We start from the raw sequence: 20,147 nt of genomic DNA on the forward strand, positions 1-20,147 counted from the left end.
ATTTAAACAGTTTCAGTAGCCACAGATACTCCCAAAGCTTTTATGTTGCACACAGATTACTCCATGCTATGTACCTGGGGTTAAAAGCCACATTCTATGGGAAATAGATGGACCCACACCATGTGTGCTGTCACGTCCCTAAACTTTGGCCCCTACTGGATTCTGACAACCCTCTCTACTCCTCTCCTGGACCCCTGAAAATATTATTTTGTAACACCAAGTGCCATATAGCAGGGCTCCAGTTTACTCTCTCTCTGAAAAAATGTCTCTCCCAACAGAAGGAATCTTAGAGTAGAATATTACAACAACCATTGATTTCCTGCACTACCTATGTGTCATTTCTTCCTTATTTTCTTAATTGCTGGTTCCCTCAACATTAAAGAGAACAGATCAATTGGGTTAATACTAGGGATTCCTGAGAGCCAGAGTACCATTGATTTGTCAGCAGGAGCAGAATCTTACCTTCCCCAAGTTTTTGGTTCCCTCTTCAACATTCACAGCAGCACTGTTGACATGGTCTTCAATGCTGTCAATCTTCTCCTGCTGAGACTAGATGCAAAGGAATTATGAGTGAACGTTCCTGCTGGGGAGCAGCAGTCAGCCAATACACACTACTTTAATTCCTGTAATCAGAGCCCTGGGTACTGCAGCCTTGCAGTCTTAATAGCGGTTCATTAATAGCATCTGATAAACCATGTTGAAAGTACAAATTCACTTATATGAAAAAAAGAGGGTGACTTAATTATTAGACAAGAAAAGGGTGGCACCTTTATAGGACAAAGCATCTCACACTAAAATGCATTCTAACATACAAACATATTATTCTCCAAATGAATCTACTTTCCGGGAGGAAAAACATCCAAATAAGCGTTTACGTGTCATGTGAGGTTTGATGGAAAAAAAAAAAATCAAACCAAAAGCCTTTCTAACTTATCTTCTTTGAAGATTCAGTTTAAAACAGACAAATCTGTCTCAGGAGTTAAATGCCCTTGATCCAATAAACACAAGTTATTATGTTTTAGGAGTAAAAATATAATATGGTTTGACCTGCCATAAAATTGTTCCATTTGTGATATGCACAAGGGAGCAGTGAGCAAACTTACTGTCCCATGTTTTACACCTGTACACTTCAGTACATTTAAAAATCATGACAAATTAAAATGTTTCAGATCAAACATATTAATAAAGCCTTCTACATAAAATGGCAACATCTGTGCTGACACAACAGAAACATGGAATCTCTGGGTGGAAGTGCAACTTTCCCCTCAGCTATGTGAAACCCCACTATACCACTTCTGATAAGTGGCCACTGAATCTCAGCTCAAACATCTCCAGTGACAAGAACTCACTACCTGACAGAGGAACATATTCCCATTTTTAGAAAACTATATTTATATGGAATTTACATATAATATACAACCAATTCTTAGGGCATATCCTTTGATTAGTTCTCGCACATGTATAAACCCATGTAAGCATCAACCCATGTTGATGTAAACATCAACATATAGACTATTTACTTTTGAGGGTTTTTTTTAATTCACAGATAATAGAAGAGAATCCCTCTTCAACCCCAACTAAATGCCAAACTAGACTCCATTCAGAGCTCAATCTGGATCCTATTTGTCCACTCTTTATGCTGGGCCAAACTATACATACACAACTTTATTCTACTACAGGACACCAAGCCCCGAACAACAAAGCCTCCTCACCCCTATCTACCAACCTTCCCTTTTGCTTCTGATTTACTTATGTTTGCTTTCATTGACCTAGGCCTCGCAAATCTGACAACCATCAACTTAACACTGGCACCTCATATTGTTCTCAGCATCCCTTTAACAATTATTTAAACTATTTATGAGGATCACTGTAGTTTTCTCAAACTAGAGTAATGAATAGACTTTCTTTTTTAAAGGAAAACAATTCTCCAAAGAATCTAAGAATATGTTTATGGATTTAACACTGACTTAGGTTTCCTTACCTGCCTGAAAAAAATAACAAAATCTTAATAAGCAGTTATAAGAGCACCTAAGATTCTGGGGGGAAATGTGATTTATTAAGTTAATATTTGTCAAGCAGAATGCAATTTGGGCATTTGAAGTCAAAACTATGAAGAACTGTTTTCCCCTTGTTGGTAGTTGTACAGTTTTATTAATGTGCCTGGAAAGTACAGGTTTAAGAAACTAATGCCAAAATTCCAAATATGTTCCTTTATTCTTCTCTCTCTAAGTTCCAGCCAGCTTTCAAGGCCAGCTTTAGTCTTAGATCCCAACCAACTAAGCTATCTTGGTTCTGAGCTCCAAAGATAGATAATATGAATATACTAAACTTAATTATATGCACTCATATACAGAGAAAAGCCCAGAAACAAGCACATAAACACTATGATACACAGGCAGAGTCTACTGGCCTAGAGTAGGCAATAAGCAGGGTGGGTAAGTATGGTGTTGACATTAAGGGATTCCAGTAATAGGAAAGCGACTATAGGAACTACAGTACTAAAATGTCTAAAGGTATTGGTGGTGGCAAAAGTGGAATTCTAAGCAAAGAGTGAATCAAACAGGGAGGGACAAAGGCAAGAATGCAGTGGGGTCAGGGTAGGGAATGGTGTGTGTGTGTCAGTCGCTGAGTTGTGTCCTACTCTTTGTGACCCATGAACTATAGCCTGACAGGTTCCTCTGTCCATGGAATTCTCCAGGCAAGAACACTGGAGTGGATTGGCATTTCCTACTCCAAGGGTAGGGAAGGGAGTGAGAAATAAGACAATATCTCATGGAGTCCTCCCATCAATTTACAAAGCTAAGTGTTGTTAACATTCTGAAGGTCACATAAATAATAAATGGAAGAATCTGATCTAATCAATTACAACCCAGTTTTTATGCATTGGGAGTAAAACTTAAGTATAAAAGCCATACAGGATATGCAAAAGGTAGAGACAAAACTGGATGAGCAGCAATAGTGACAAGCTATTGAGCAAATGGCCCAGAGTTTTCCTAGTTCCTCTTGACTAGAAACAGGGCTGGTTCCACAGTTACAAGAACAGAAGAGGGCACTTGAGCAATAAGGCTGAAGAAAAAAAAGCAGGGTGTCTAGTAGATAATAATTAACATTTACTGAAATATACATGGATCTCTTAACGGCTTTGCAAGTGCTTACTTATTATGGTAAAAGTATATATAAAATTTACAATTTTTAAGTGTATAATTCAATGGTATTAAGCACATTCACAATTTTGCATAACTATTGTGACTGTCCTATAGGTTCTTTTTTAATACTGTTCTCTATTCTTCATTGTACTGAGTTTAGCACAATACTATGCACACAAAAAGCATTCCATAAATACATGGTTAATTAGCCTAAATACTATCATGTCCATGTGATGATAATGAAAGGATGTGGTCACTTTAGTTATGTTTCCAAATCATATCATGTCTAAATGGAGTTTCTGTTGAGTCCTTGACCATGTGGTCATGAGAACTCAGTCACCCTGGGAACAGTAATCAGGGGTTCTTCTTTGAGCTTTTGCCTAATAGCATTCTGTCTCGTGTCCTTACACAGACTGTTATAAATAGGACATCTGTATAGAGCCATGGCTATACCCAAAGTTTTCTTGTACAAATCTTTCTTAGATTAGGGGCTAGGAGCTGCTTATATAACCTAATAGGAAATATAACTTGTTAAATGGCCACAAACCCTTAAATTCCCTTTCATGTGCCTATTTCACTGGAAGACCAATGCACACCTTTTGAATGAGAACTTGTACATGTTTAGTTTTCAATCAACTTTGAGGTATAATTTACATACATTGTAACTCATCCATTTTATTGTGTAAATATTGATGATTTGCAGCAAATGTAAATATTTGTGTAACCCTACATGTACAGATTTTACAAACTGCACTAGATCAGATTATGAGTTATAAAAATTGAATAAATCATGATTATAAAAACAAATATTTTTGGATTTTTATTATATACTTCTCTTTCATACACAACTATATTAATAGATTGTACAGATACCTAACTCAGAAATTTCAAACATTTTGCTGCTTCTGATTCAGAAGCATAAAACAGGAAAATGCTTCAAACAATGTACTGTACTCAATTTTAGGTGTTATATTTTGAGAAATAAATCCACAAACTAGAGTAAATAACTAGTACTGAAAAGCTGAGAAATTAGACTCTAGAAAAAACATTAGAGAATCAAGGGTTCCTAAGAGAAGAAAATATGCTGAGGTGTGGTTGGGTGAGGAAGGATAATGCTGATCTCAAAAAACTGAATAATTTTTTTCCTTTCCATTATGTTTTAGTAAAAGAATATTGAATATATTTCCCTCTGTGATTGGCTAGGACTTTATTTATTCTATACATAAGATTAATTATTTGCATCTACTAATCACAAATTCCCAGTCGATCCCTCCCTCACTCCCTACCCCTGTGGCAACCACAAGTCTGTTCTCTATGTCTATGAGTCGGCTTCTATTTGGTAAATAAGTTCATTTGTGTTATATTTTAGGTTCCAAGTATAAGTGATATCATATGGTATTTGTCTTTCTCTTTCTGACTTCACTTAGTATAATCTCTAGGTTCATATATGTAGCTGCAAATAGCATTATTTCCTTCTTCTTTATAGCTGAGTAGTATATAGAAAACCCTAATAACTCCACATAAAAACTACTAGAATTGACAAATGAATTCATCAAGGTATCAGGATATAAGATTAAAATTTAAAAATTCCTTTTAATCACATAAAAAATACTTAGGTATAATAAACTTGACCAAGGAGGTGAAAGACTTACATGCTGAGAACTATAAAACATTGGTAAAGGAAAGATGATTCAAAGAAACAGAAAGATATCCCATGCTCTTGGATCGAAGGACTTAATATTGGTAAAATGGTCATTCTACCAAAACAATCTACAGATTTAATGCTATCAAGCTTCCCACAACATTTTTCACAGAACTACAACAAATAATCCTAAAATTTATATGGAACCATAAAAGACCCAGAATCAATCATGAAAACAGGACTGCCAAAACAGTCCTGAAGAAAAAGAACAAAGCAAGAGGGCTTCTCTGGTGGTCCAGTGCTTAAGAATCTGGCTTGCAGTGCAGGGGACACAGGTTCAATCCTTGTTCTGAGAAGATCCCAAATGCAGTGGGGCAACTAAGCCTGGCACCACAACTACTGAAACCTGAATACCCTAAAGCCTATGCTCCTCAACAAGAGAAGTCACCACAGTGAGAAGCCCACAACTACAGCTAGAGAGTACCCCTGCTGGCTGTAACTAGAGAAAGACCGTTTGCTACAAACACCTCAGCTCAGTTTAGTTCAGTCGCTCAATCGTGTCCAACTCTTTGGAACCCCATGAATCGCAGCACACCAGGCCTCCCTGTCCATCACCAACTCCCGGAGTTCACTCAAACTCATGTCCATCGAGTCGGTGATACCATCCAGCCATCTCATCCTCTGTGGTCCCCTTCTCCTCCTGCCCCCAACCCCTCCCAGCATCAGAGTCTTTTTCAATGAGTCAACTCTTTGCATGAGGTGGCCAAAGTACTGGAGTTTCAGCTTCAACATCAGTCCTTCCAAAGAACACCCAGAACTGATTTCCTTTAGAATGGACTGGTTGGATCTCCTTGCAGGCCAAGGGACTCTCAAGATTCTTCTCCCACACCACAGTTCAAAAGCATCAATTCTTCGGCACTCAGCTTTCTTCACAGTCCAACTCTCACATCCATACATGACTACTGGAAAAACCACAGCCTTGACTAGACAAACCTTTGTTGGCAATGTCTCTGCTTTTGAATATGCTATCTAGGTTGGTCATGGAGAAGGCAATGGCAACCCACTCCAGTACTCTTGCCTGGAAAATCCCATGGACAGAGGAGCCTGGTAGGCTGCAGTCCAGGGGGTCGTGAAGAGTCAGACACGACTGAGCGACTTCACTTTCACTTTTCACTTTCATGCATTGGAGAAGGAAATGGCAACCCACTCCAGTGTTCTTGCCTGGAGAATCCCAGGGACAGGGAGCCTGGTGGGCTGCCATCTATGGGGTCACACAGAGTCACACACGACTGAAGTGACTTAGCAGTAGCAGCAGCAGGTTGGTCATAACTTTCCTTCCAAAGAGTAAGCGTCGTTTAATTTCATGGCTGCAATCACCATCACAGTGATTTTGGAACCCCAGAAAATAAAGTCTGACACTGTTTCCACTGTTTCCCCATCTATTTCTCATGAAGTGATGGGACCAGATGCCATGATCTTAGTTTTCTGATCTTAATCTTGAGCTTTAAGCCAACATTTTTACTCTCCTCTTACACTTTCATCAAGAGGGTTTTTAGTTCCTCTTCACTTTCTGCCATAAGAGTGATGTCATCTGCATATCTGAGGTTATTGATAATTCTCCCAGTAATCTTGATTCCAGTTTGTGCTTCCTCCAGCCCAGCATTTCTCATGATGTACTCTGCATATAAGTTAAATAAGCAAGGTGACAATATACAGCCTTGACATACTCCTTTTCCTATTTGGAACCGGTCTGTTGTTCCATGTCCAGTTCTAACTGCTGCTTCCTGACCTGCATACAGGTTTCTCAAGAGGCAGGTCAGGTGGTCTGGTATTCCCATCTCTTTCAGAATTTTCCAGTTTATTGTGATCCACACAGTCAAAGGCTTTGGCATAGTCAATAAAGCAGAAATAGGAACTCTCTTGCTTTTTCCATGATCCAATGGATGTTGGCAATTTGATCTCTGGTTCCTCTGCCTTTTCTAAAACCAGCTTGAACATCAGGAAGTTCACGGGTCACGTATTGCTGAAGCCTGGCTTGGAGAATTTTGAGCATTACTTTACTAGCATGTGAGATGAGTGCAATTGTGCGGTAGTTTGAGCATTCTTTGGCATTTTCTTTCTTTGGGATTGGAATGAAAACTGACCTTTTCCAGTCCTGTGGCCACTGCTGAGTTTTCCAAATTTGCTGGCATATTGAGTGTTGCACTTTCATAGCATCATCTTTCAGGATCTGAAATAGCTCAACTGAAATTCCATCACCTCCACTAGCTTTGTGCATAGTGATGCTTTCTAAGGCCCACTTGACTTCACATTCTAGGATGTCTGGCTCTAGGTGAATGATCACACCATCATGATTATCTTGGTCATGAAGATCTTTTTTGTACAGTTTTTCTGTGTATTCTTGCCACCTCTTCTTAATATCTTCTGCTTCTGTTAGGTCCATACCATTTCTGTCCTTTATCGAGCCCATCTTTGCATGAAATGTTCCCTTGGTATCTCTAAGTTTCTTGAAGAGATCTCTAGTCTTTCCCATTCTGTTGTTTCTCCTATTTCTTTGCATTGATCGCTGAGGAAGGCTTTCTTATCTCCCCTTGCTGTTCTTTGGAACTCTGCATTCAGATGCTTATATCTTTCCTTTTCTCCTTTGCTTTTTGCTTCTCTTCTTTTCACAGCTATTGTAAGGCCTCCCCAGACAGCCATTTTGCATTTTTGCCTTTCTTTTCCATGGGGATGGTCTTGATCCCTGTCTCCTGTACAACAGCACGGCCAAAATAAAGAACAAAGCAGGAGGCACAATTCTCCCAGACTTTAGACAATACTACAAAGCTACAGTAACAAAAACAGCACAGTATTGGCACAAAAACAGACACATGGGTCAATGGCACAGATTAGAGAGCCCAGAAATAAACTCACACAAAGGAGGCAAGAATACACAATAGGAAAAAGACAGTCTCCTCAGCAAGTGGTATCGGAGAGCCACATGTAAATCAATGAAGTTGGAACATACTCTCTCACCATGCACAAACATAAACTCAAAATGGCATAAAGAATTAAATGTAAGACAGACATCATAAAGTGAACATAGGCCAAACATTCTCTGACATAAATTACAGCAATGTTTCCTTAAGTCAGGCTCCCAAGGTAATAGAAATAAAAGCAAAAATAAACAAGTGGGGTCTAATCAAACCTATGTTTTTACACAGCAAAGAAAATCACTTTTTAAAAAATAGACAATCTACAGACTGGGAGAAAATATTTGCAAATGACGTGACCAACAAGAGATTAATTTCCAATATATACAAACAGTGCATACAACTCAATAACAAAAAAGACAATCCAATCTAAAAATGGGCAGAAGATTGAAATAAACATACAGATAGCCAACAGGCATGTGAAAAGATGCTCAATATCTTTAATTATTAGAGAAATGAAAATCAAAACTATAATGGGGTACCACCTCACACCAGTCAGAATGGCCATCATTAAAAGGTCTACAAATAACAAATGCTAGAGGGGGTGTGGAGAAAAGGGAATCCTCCTACACTGTTGATGAGAATGTAAATTAGTACAGTCACTCTGGAAAACAGTATGGAAGTTCCTCATAACACTAAAAACAGAGTTCCCGTATGATCCAAAAATACCACTCCTTGGCATATATCTGGAGAAAACTACAATTTGAAAAGACACATTCACCCCAAAGTTCACAGCAGCACTCTACAATGGCCAAGACATGGGAGCACCCTAAATGTCCATCAACACAGAATTATGTCATTTACATACACTGACAATTTTACCTCTTCTCTTCCAATTTGGATACCTTTTTTTTTCTTGTCTGATTCCCATGGTTGGGCTTTCCAATTCTATGGTGAATAGAAGTGGTGAGAGTGGGCCTCCCTGTCTTGCTCCAGATTTTAGTGGGAAGGCTTTCAGCTTATCACTGTTGAGTATTATGTTGGCTGTGGTGAAAAACTTTTATAAGGAAAAAAGACTTTTTCAGGACAGGGTTTCAGAGGGCTAAACTACCAGAAGGAAGTTATTAAGATCAAAGTTTACTTTACATAAGAAAAAAACTTCTATGAGTTAGCACCTCCAAATGGAATGAGTGTATCTCTGCACTGTGATTGTTGAAAAGGAGGCAAAAGATCATCTATTTAAGAAGCTGGAGCAAGAGTAGAAGCATCAGACTAATAGGCCTCATAAGTCCTTTCCAATTCCAAACCTGAGATTGTATGACCTAGGAACGTCCTATAATTTAAAGCCAGATGTCAGGGAAACCGTAATTCAAAGATGTACAACTCCTAACTCATAGTTTGATCAAGAACAATGAACTAAACCCAGAAGAAGCATATGCAGAAACAGACATGCTATACACACACACACACACACACACACACACCCCTTCCCATAATTCCTGGGAAGGGAAAATAAGAGTAACTTACAAAAATAATGACAGAAAATCTGTTTTATCTTTTCCACCAAATTTACTTTTGTTCCCCAATCTTTGTTAACAGTATCACTGGCCATCCAATTATGTAGAATAAAAAAGCCTTAATTTATTTTGACTCTTGCACCTGTCTCCAATTTCTCATAAACTGACCCCAGAAATGCCTCTAGGCTGCTTTTTACCTTTGTATTAATATTTGTATTGCCATGCACTCAGTGAAACTCTTGGAATTGATTCCAAAGGTCCTTCCACCTATATTCTCCTCCCACCCAGGGCAATTATTCACATGGCTAATAGTGATCTTTCTGAAGTACAGAATATCACATTGCTCTATCTGCTCAAAAATCTACTGGCTCTTTAATATCTACAAAGTAAAGTTCAAATTCTTTGGTATGGCTTTCAGTGGCATCTCAATCTCCTTGCTTAGTTTACCCATGGTACCTTATGCATTAATCACATTGTTAACACTTGTTATTCCTGAAAGGACAGTTGTCCTCTAACCCTTTGTGACCCCATGGACTGCAGCCTGTCAGGCTCCTCTGTCCATGGAGATTCTCCAGGCAAGAATACTGGAGTGGGTTGCCATGCCCTCCCTCCAGGGGATCTTCTCAACCCAGGGATCAAACCCAGGTCTCCCGCCTCACAGGCGGCCTGCCAGCATCCTCTGTCCATGGGGATTCTCCAGGCAAGAATACTGGAGTGGGTTGCCATGCCCTCCCTCCAGGATATCTTCTCAACCCAGGGATCAAACCCAGGTCTCCCGCATTGCAGGCGGATTCTTAACCAACTGAGCCACCCAGGAAGCCCATACACTTTTCTACTTTATGTTTTCGTTTAGATATCTTCAACTGCACCCCTCATTCCCACCTGTGGAAATTTTACTCAATTTCCAAGGCTGAAGGCAAATGCTACCTATCTTATGACACTATTCTTAATGTGCCATGACACCTGCAAATTTCCCTTGGAATTAAACACTTCTCCTTGGAGCCAATAATACTTTTCATAGCTTATTTTTACATTTAACAATAATTCTTGAAATTTCAGTTTTGGTGGGGTCCAAGTTTATGGCCACCCACTGTAAATCCCTGAAGGCAGAGAACAGGATTCATTTATTTCTATATCCAATCTTGTCATAACCCTAATACCCAGTATATTCTATATAAAAAAATGCTTAATAAATTTTTTTTTAATTGAAGTGGGATTTGAGGACACTTAAGACTTCGGTCTAAGGCTCAATACCAGTCTTAGAAATTGTAAATTCTATTAAAATTCTAATCAGAAGTCTAGTAATTGATAAAAGCCTCCTATTCTATTAATCCAACATCTCTGAGTCAAAAACAGTTATATACTTACATTCACTAGGAGAGAGAAATCAGTCACCAGTTGGCTAAGTTCAATTAAGTCCTTAAAAAGAGAGAGAAAGAGGAAATTACTTACTTTCATGCCTCACAGTTGCCAAAAGGAAAATCATTTCTAACATACCGCTTCTAAGGTCTCCCATGATTCTGCAGCATTTTGATCTCGAGGAATTTCAGGCAATGCATAAATCTGAGTCATACTCTGAGGATCAGCTTCATCTTCAGTACTGTGAAATGTTCCTGGATGAACATAGCCTCATGTTTAGAGTATATCTGCTTTGTTAGAAAGATGGTAGCATGAATCAATTCCATGAAACAACTACCATGCAAAATGCTTACTAATTAAGTTCAGGCTAAAAGTAAATTGATTATCTATGGGGAGGTTAGTTAACAAACATTATTTCTTTAATTATTCTACAAAATCATCTAAGAAAATTACTACAAATACTACTTACCCAATCTGAACAACTAGGGCTAGAAGCTAAAGTAGCATAAAGTAGAACTATTCTATTTGGCCAATGTTCTACGAAGAGATAACCTAGTCAAAATAACACTTTTCATTGCTAAATCAGTAACATTTTCTTTGGCTATTTTAGTAATAAACATCAGATTCACAAGATTTTAAAAGTAGGGAAATGATGCATTTTTAGCAATGAAAAATCAGTCACTTTTGGTAATAGTAAATTTGTCATTAAACACCTCTTACCATATGTATCCTTTTGCACATACTGTCATCCTTTTCCTCAGAGTAATTTTTCTGGCCTGTGCCTTCATTCTTCTATGTCTTTTCTGAATTTTAAAAAGTCATCAACCCTTTAAGCCTTTAGTCATTAACACTGCTATAAAGATGAATTTATACTCCAAACTCTACCTTCAAGTCTTTCTCATTACCTCCTCCTTGGTTTTACCAATGTCATTAAACTGATATTTATAAAATGCCTACTATATGCCAATCAATATGCTAAGGCAAATCAGTTCCAAGAAGTCATAGTGGTTAGGAGTATCGGCCTAGTTGGAAAGACCTGGGTTAGAATCCTAGTTTGCCTATTTACTTAGCTCTTTGATTTCTTTGGCTTATTTCCCTCACTTGTAAAATAAGGTGATGTTTATTTTAAATGGTGCCTGGCTTATCTATTAAGAATACTGTCACTGCTGTTACTGTTAATGGAGTTTACTATATAATGTGTGATAAAGAGGTTTACAGGCAAGTTCAGTACAGTCTGAAAAGAACTATGATATGGGTAAGTATGGTATGCTATGTGAGCACAGAAGAAAGGTATTTAACTGAGACTTGTAGAGAAAGAGTGATCTGACAAGGTTGTGAAGCTAAAGCCTGAGGATGAACAGAAATTACAGTGCTGAACCAGGGCAAGCGTGAAGGGGGAAGGAGAGAATATTAAGTTCAGAAAGACTAATATGCTTAAGTTTAGGAACTGAAACCGGTCAGTATAGCTGAAGCACAGACTATGACAAGAGAAAACAACGGTTGAGGCTGGAAGTCTAAGGTGACATCATTTATGGCACTGTAAATTACATTAAAGAGTTTTGTCTTTCTCTTAAGATCAATATGGAACTTTTAAAAGGATATGGAGACTACTGGGAAATTGAGGGTGCCATAATCAGATTTCAGATTTAGAAAGGTAACCACAGCTGTACTGTGAAGAACAGATTAAGGATTAAGTTGAAAGGCAAAAAATTAGAGAGTGAAAACCAGTTGGGAGGCTTTTCAATGTGTCTGGTGCTAAATGATGACGGTGTGCTCTAGAACAGTGGCAGTGGAAATGGAGAGATGAGATCTGAAGGTCTACTTCCCTTTGTCTTCCTTACTGAAAGCTCAAAACATCTAGTACTTTAATATTTCTGAGTATCCATTATGTTTTGGGTTGAGCATCAAAGATAAAAAAGTGAACAGTACAAAGTAGCTGTTCTCAAAGAACTTACATTCTAGAAAAGTAAACAGACAAACAGACAATCCTAAAACAATAAGAGACTGCACTGATATCTAGATAAATAGATACAGATACCTACAGTGTTTATGGGAGTTTCAAGCTGGGCATGGCATCTGACCAAGTTTGGTGTGGTGTGCAGTTTATGGAACAACTTACTAAAAGAGGTTAATTTTTTCTTATTAGGCTAAGAAGACAGGAATATAAATTCTAAATAGAGAGACCAACATGAAAAAGTTTCTCAGAAAATACCCAATATAGCTTAACATAAAATCAGCAGTCTGGTCTTGCCAAAGCATAAAGTTGAAAACGTACAGCTAGAAGTATAAGACATTATAGATGGTTAGGAGGGACTTTGCAGCCCAGTTAAAAGACTTTGGACTTTGTTCAGAAGACCATGGAAATCTACTAAAGGTTATAAACAGGAAAGTAACAAAGTGATGTGACCTGCTGTATTCCTAAAAATAAGTCATTATGACTCTTAAGTTCATCTTTTCTATCAATTTCTCCTTTCATCTAAGCCTATGTGGTTGTGTTAGTTGCTCAGTCATGTTCAACTCTTTGTGATCCCATGGGCTGTAGCCCACCAGGCTCCTCTGCCCATGGGATTCTCCAGGCAAGAATACTGGAGTGGGTGCCATTCCCTTCTCCAGGGGGTCTTACTGACCCAGGAAATGAACCCAGGCCTCTTGGATTGCTGATGGACTCTTTACCATCTGAGCTATCAGGGAAGCCCCTCTGAATGGTATTTATAAAACTGCATTTCTATTTTACTTTCAAAGTTTGTGAATGTTTTACCTCTTAAGAAATAAAACCTATTTGAATTGTTTAGGAAGGGCAGTCGGTTGACTGAAAGTTTAAAATCTGTAGGTCTATCAGAATTGACAGTGTTAATTTTGAATCTTAACTGAAATGAATATGTTTCCCTACCTTAAAGGAAGAGCAAAAACAATACACACAGAGTAAAGTTTTACATTACAACATATGGCAAATATCCAACATATTAAAAGCTCTGATTTTTACAAAGGTTTAGGAGAGTTATTTACTCCATGTCCTAAGTTACCACATAAAAAAACTTTTTACTTCAATCAAAGTAATTAATTACTCTAAGATCTTTCTTCTACTTAATATTCCATTTGTAATAAGAACTCCAACTTCCTTAATAGGATGATAAATAATGATACCTCTTTTCATTAATAGATCAAATGTAAAGCAAAACTTTGTAAATATCACTCAAAAGACTTTTTAAAGCCATAATTATTGTACTATTAGAGAAGCTTCCAATGCAGTATGCCAGGATGTATAACAAAATGAGGAGAGATTATCATACAAAAATTCTTAATCTAAAAATGAAGGGATGGGAAATGTTTGACATTTTAAGCAAGCATAAAAGATTTCCCTCAATGAAAAAAATAATTAAATGTGTAAGTCATTTACGTTTCACTTGAAACCAAACTGCGTATGTATCTTAGTTCAAATGGAGTCTTAGAACAAAGAAATCTGTTCTCTTCCATGGAAAATCCTGCTGTAAACTTACAACTCAGAACATTGCTAATCAATTCAAGGCATGACTAACAATTAAGAAAGGAACCTCTTAATTTCTACAACTTCCGTAATTCATTTATTCCAGCTTGTATTAAAAATCACTATCTCAGTGTTCATCCATTGACTTTGAACTTTTACAAACTACTGTAGACATAATGAGGCAAAACACAGAGAGATTATAGCTGCGGGAAAGACAGCCAAACAATTCTTACCCTGTCCACTGAAGTCAAAACTGCTATTCTTGTATAACAATCTCAATTTCACTCACTTGCAAACAACTGCAAGTGTAAAGTCTATGTGAAATATGGTATCACTTAGCAGTGTTATTCAGATTCTATTTTTTTAAAACATTATTGACTATAAACTCAAACATTAAGATATTTTTAGTTGATGTAAAAAATAAGCTTAGCAACATAGACATAAGACTTTTTCCTTCTATGCATCCAAACTATTCTCACTATACACTCCCCGATCTTTCTCCACATATCAGGAAGGGCAAAGATTCCAGTAAGAATTACAACACAATATTTAAGGAACTTCCACTGCATTTTACATTAGGAAAAGTTCCATTTTAAATCTAAGTTAATGCAAAAGCATTTCCTGAATTCTTTCATGTTCTAACAGCTTTATCATACTGAAATTACTTTACTGATCATCTATATAAACCTACCTATCAAAATAAAGTGACTTTGGAGTCATGGCTTAACTTAGCTCCAAAGGAACATTTTTAAGAAAATTAAAGTCAATTCAAAAGACACCTTCTAAGTAATATATAAAAACATCTACATGATTCACAATGTGTTCAATACCAGTGTACATATAAAATGATATGATAGTAGTGATAAAATCTAGTATTTCATAAAATTCAACATGCTGGTCTGAAGTTCCCAGGAGTTTTAATGTTTGACTCTTCTCTTTTCTGAATAGTTGTTTAAAATGTAGTAAGGTTCTGCTCCTACTGCACTGGTGAAGTGTGTGAGCTGGATGGGAAGTAAGAAAGACAAAGACAGAGAGAAGCACTGATTTGCTCTATATGACTTGATACACCTTGCTAAATACAAATCAAATTTGGAGGCTCATCACTTCTCTTGGTGGGAAGCAATATGCTAAAAATGAAACTAGATACACAACTGAGACAGAAGGGAGTTTCTCAGATCAAGCAAGATTGGCAGAGAAGATGTGCTTTAGAAACTCTCAGAATCTGGACAAAAGATACAGCAAAATCATCACAGCTTCCCTCTAAACGTAATAGGCTTCTTTCATTCTCCAGAGAACATAAAAACATTCTATTCTACTTGTTATTTCTATCTGTAAATGAAAAACTATTTTTGCATTTTGATCTCAGTCATGGAAATGTGGCATTGCTCCTGAATTTCTGCTCTCATGTTTCCAACCAATTTATTTATAATTAGATTGAATTTTTAAAGGAAAAAGCATTTTAAGGCACTTAAATTTCTGCGCAAATCACTTTTCTTTTTTTTCTGTATAAGCTGTCACTACTGTTATGAGTACCAAAAGCAAAAATAGGGAAAAAGGGGAAAAAAAAAAAAAAAACCCAGAGAGCACAGGATAAAAACATGTACAGTGACAGAAAAGAGTCTATAGCTAGAAGACCATACATAGAGCAAACCCAGTTCTTTCCCTACTATTAAAGTTTTATGTAAATTAGTTACTTCCTTTTCATTATTCTCCTTTCCCGCCCTCTCAATTACTTGTTAATATTTATGGATTTAACACAACCTAGTAGAAACTTCATGTTTGGTGAAATACTCAGGCACTGAGTGAGACAGTTAATTTTAACTGCTTAATGTTGGCAATGGATACAAAGTCAAAGCAAAATCTGACCAGAAGATTGTTCAGAATTTGAAACTATACACAGTGTTTTAGATTATGAGTTTTTTTTTTTAGGTGTTTTAGATTATGAGATTCAGGTATCTGATCTCATAAATGGAATGACTGTTTCAATCAAATCTGCACTAGATGCAGAGATTTGATTTCATAGTTTCTCTCAATGGCAAGTGATTAGTTCTTTAGCTAATCTGGTGCTCCATGAAGTGAGAAGTTTGAGAATCAACAGAGTTGGAAAACAAATTTCACCTGCTATTTCTTCTCCCTCACCCTCTAGCTCTGCCCCAGTCTTCTTCACTTTCTCCATATACATGCTTCCTCAAATTTCCCCATCACTTTTTTTTTTTTAAATACCAGTCAGCTACCTATAGAGAAAGTTAATTGCCAGCAAACTGGGTAAGCTGCCTTTTTCTAATAATCACCCAATTCCTCTGATGACACGTAGAACCAAATTTGTTGAGCCCAAGCAATTCTACTAGTAAAAACATAAACAATGCAATAATAAAATGCAAATTCAGGCTAAACTACTTAAATAGAACTCAAAATTTTTGTTTGTGAGGGAATTGCTGGTGATGGGCAATTCAAAACTAAATAGCAGAAGAGACTGATACCAGTGATTCTTTCCAGAAAATCCACCATCTTCACTTTTATTACTAACATCACAACTGTCACAGGGTCTGGTAAATAAGATGACTCCTTAATCTCATGGAACTTATAAGGCCCAGTTTCTCTATACATAAACAGAAAGCATAGCTTTATACTTCATAGTTAGAACAGCATTTAGCCACATCATTATGGAGGTGATAATTCTATATGAACACAATGATATAAACAGTAAAAAGAATTCTTCCTAAATACTCTTCAACCAAGGTTGAGTGCTAAGATTTCTTTCTACCCAAAACAATACTTTGGGTAGTGTCGTTAGACAGTGATTATCTACACAGTGAAGTGACTAGAGCACATCTGAAATTACAAAATTGTCTCTAAAAAGATTTTTATTCATTCATACTTATAACACATTTATTAACGGTCCACTGTGTGCCAAGTTCTATGTACTATATGCTTAGGTACTGAGGAGACAATGAAAGTAAGATTATCCAGAAACTGAATAATGGCCTAAATGTTTCTTCTATTAAAAAAAAAAAGAGTCCTGTAAAATTGGATGCATTAGGGTTTCCCTGGTGGCTCAGAGGCTAAAGTGTCTGCCTGCAATGCAGGAGACCTGGGTTCAGTCCCTGGCTCGGGAAGATCCCCTGGAGAAGGAAATGGCAACCCACTCCAGTATTCTTGCCTGGAGAATCCCATGGACAAAGGAGACTGGTAGAGACCTGTAAAATTGGATTCATTAGCACTGAAAATATAGCATTAAAACAATCAGGTTTTGGAGCCAGAGAGTGATATAGGAGCCTCCTACTTTCTACGTAAATAAAAAGAGGAAAAGTGGTCAGATGTAACACCTCTCAGATTGTATTCTAATTTGTAATTTATTGTTGTCCTCAGACACTTTGCGATACCATGGACTGCAGCTTGCCAGGCTCCACTGCCCACAAGATTCACCTGGCAAGAATACTGGCATGTGTGCATGTTAAGTTGCTTCAGTCATGTCCAACTCTTTGCGACTCTATAGACTATAGACCACCAGGCTCCTCTGTCCATGGTATTCTCTAGGCAAGAATACTAGATTGGGTTGCCATGTCCTCCTGCAGAGGATCTTCCCAACCCAGGATCTGAACCCATGTCTCTTACATCTCCTGCACTGGCAGATAAATTCTTTACCACTAGGGCCACCTGGGAAACTCAACATTAGAAAAACTAATATCATGGCAACCAGTCTCATCACTTCCTGGCAAATAAAAGGGGGAAAAAGTGGAAGCAGTGACAGATTTTATTTTCTTGGGCTCAAAAATCACTGCAAATGGTGACCGCTGCCATGAAATTATGATGCTTGCTCCTTAGAAGAAAGGCTATGACAAATGGGGCTTCCCTGATGGCTCAGATGGTAAAGATTCTGCCTGCTACGTGGGAGACCTGGGTTCGACCCCTGGGTTGGGAACATCCCCTGGAGAAAGGAGCAGCAACCCACTCTAGTATTCTTGCCTAGAGAATTCCATGGACAGAGGAGCCTGGCAGACCACAGCCCATGGGGTCACAGAGTCAGACACAACTAAGTGACTAACGTGTGTGTGTGTGTGTGTCAAACCTAGACAGCAATTAAAAAGCAGTGATATCACTTTTTCCAGTAGTTATATACAGATGTGAGAGTTGGACCATAAAGAAGTCTGAGCACCAAAGAATTGATGCTTTCAAACCGTGGTGCTGGAGAAGACTCTTGAGAGACTCTTGGACTGCAAGGATATCAAACCAGTCAGTCTTAAGGGACATCAACCCTGAATATCATTGGAAGAACTGATGCTGAAGTTGAAGATCCAATACTTTGGGCACCTGATGCAAAGAGCCAACTCAATGGAAAAGACCCCACTCACTGGAAAAAAACCCTGATGCTGGGAAAGATAGAAGATAAAAGGAGAAGGGGGTGGCAGAGGATGAGATGGTTAGAAAGCATCACTGACTCAATGGACATCAATTTGAACAAATTCCAGGAGATAGTGGAAGACAGAGGAGCTTGGGCTGCTGCATTCCATGGGGTTACAAAGAGTTGGAGACTACTTAGCAACTGAACAACAACAATTTATTTATACCCCATCTTTTCCATAAAGTTTTAAGGTGGCTTAGAACATGTATAAAATATAATAGGATGCATAAATTAAAAAGAGAAATTCAAAAGAAAAACAAGGGCAGTAATTACAAAATCAAGCCAGGAAAATTCAAAACTTAGGCTTTTAGAAGTTAAAAAAATTATATTTAAGTATTCTAGTAAGCTTCCCCAGTAGTGCAGCTGATAAAGAATCCACCTGCAATACAGGAGACCCCATTTCAATTCCTGGGTCAGGAAGATCCACTGGAGAAGGACAGGCTACCCACTCCAGTATTCTTGGGTTTCCCTGATGGCTCAGTCAGTAAAGAATCTGCCTGCAATGTGGGAGGCCTGGGTTTGATCCCTGGGTCAGGAAGATCCCTTGGAGTATTCTGGCCTGGAGAATTCCACAGACAGAGGAGCCTGCCAGGCTACAGTCCATGGGGTCACCAAGAGTCAGACACGACAGTGACTTTCACTTTCTTTCACATTCTAGTAAACAACTCAAGCAGGAAACTTTGTTAGTTATGCCATTCAGTATCTATAAGAATAAAAAAGATTAACTGCTTTGAAGCAGTACTAATTAAACCAATCATTTTTTTCAGGTTTCTTTATACATACATTGTTTAATGTAATCAACAATTATCAATTACATCCTTAGAGGAGCTATAATGACAGGTTTTACTGGCCTCTTCCTTAGAGTATCACTTCATAAAAATTAATGGTGTGACCCCCCAATGCAGATTTTTATGGGAGATAGATCTGACACGCCCTCTGAAAACTAGAATGCCTCAGAAAGAAGCATGCCTGGCTAGGCTGCCTCTGTACCTGGAGATGAGGGAGAAGTACTCTGCAGACCAGAGTACTAATTTTCTCCTTAGGAAATATTTTAAAACTTATTTTTAATATATGAACAAGTAGGTACTTGAAGCCTTTATGTTTCACACTATACAGCATAGCCTCTATTTTTTTTAATCCTATAAAATGTTTTGGAGAAGAGAATGGCAACCCACTCCAGTATTCTTGACTGGAGAATTCCATGGGCAGAGGAGCCTGATGGGCTACAGTCTACAGGGTCACAAAGAGTCAGACACGACTGAGCAACTAATACACATGAAATGTTTAGGATACAAATTTCCAGTCACACTCAGGGACCAAGAATTCAGCATACTGAACTAGGAGGTATCCCTGGAGATTTATATATAATTTGCAAATCTACAATATCAGTACAAGGAAGTGAACTTAATTAACTGCATTACAATACTATGATCAAGAATACGACTTAGTACATTACCGCCAACAGTCATGGATCTGGTCAAAGAAGGCTGTAAACAAGTTTCTTCATCATTAAATTGTTTCTTAAGTTCTTCTACAGATTCCAGATGGAGTTGGAGAAATTCTGCTGTTGCTGCTGATGCTTCTTCTTTAACAGGATCTATCATTCTCTTCAGAAGCCCTAGGTCATCCTTTCGCACTTTCAAGCAAAGCTTCTCCATTTCTCGGATATTGGAGCGGAGTTGCTG

The 20,147-nt window shown here is 37.8% G+C and overlaps 1 protein-coding gene across 3 annotated transcripts in view; it reads right to left on the bottom strand.

Annotated features, from left to right (window-relative positions):
• STX17 (syntaxin 17) overlaps positions 1-20,147 on the bottom strand; it is a 68,996-nt gene that overhangs the window by 4,159 nt on the left and 44,690 nt on the right. For all 3 annotated transcript variants that reach the window (XM_069576063.1, XM_069576064.1, XM_069576065.1), the window contains exons 4-7: positions 19,919-20,144; positions 10,715-10,830; positions 10,586-10,636; positions 463-549 (exon numbers count right to left, since the gene is read on the bottom strand). In XM_069576063.1, the coding sequence (XP_069432164.1) occupies positions 463-549; positions 10,586-10,636; positions 10,715-10,830; positions 19,919-20,144 (480 nt within the window). The remainder of the gene's footprint in view (positions 1-462; positions 550-10,585; positions 10,637-10,714; positions 10,831-19,918; positions 20,145-20,147) is intronic.

The sequence above is a fragment of the Ovis canadensis genome, chromosome 2 (genome assembly GCF_042477335.2).
Source record: "Ovis canadensis isolate MfBH-ARS-UI-01 breed Bighorn chromosome 2, ARS-UI_OviCan_v2, whole genome shotgun sequence".
NCBI classification, from domain to species: Eukaryota; Metazoa; Chordata; class Mammalia; order Artiodactyla; family Bovidae; genus Ovis; species Ovis canadensis.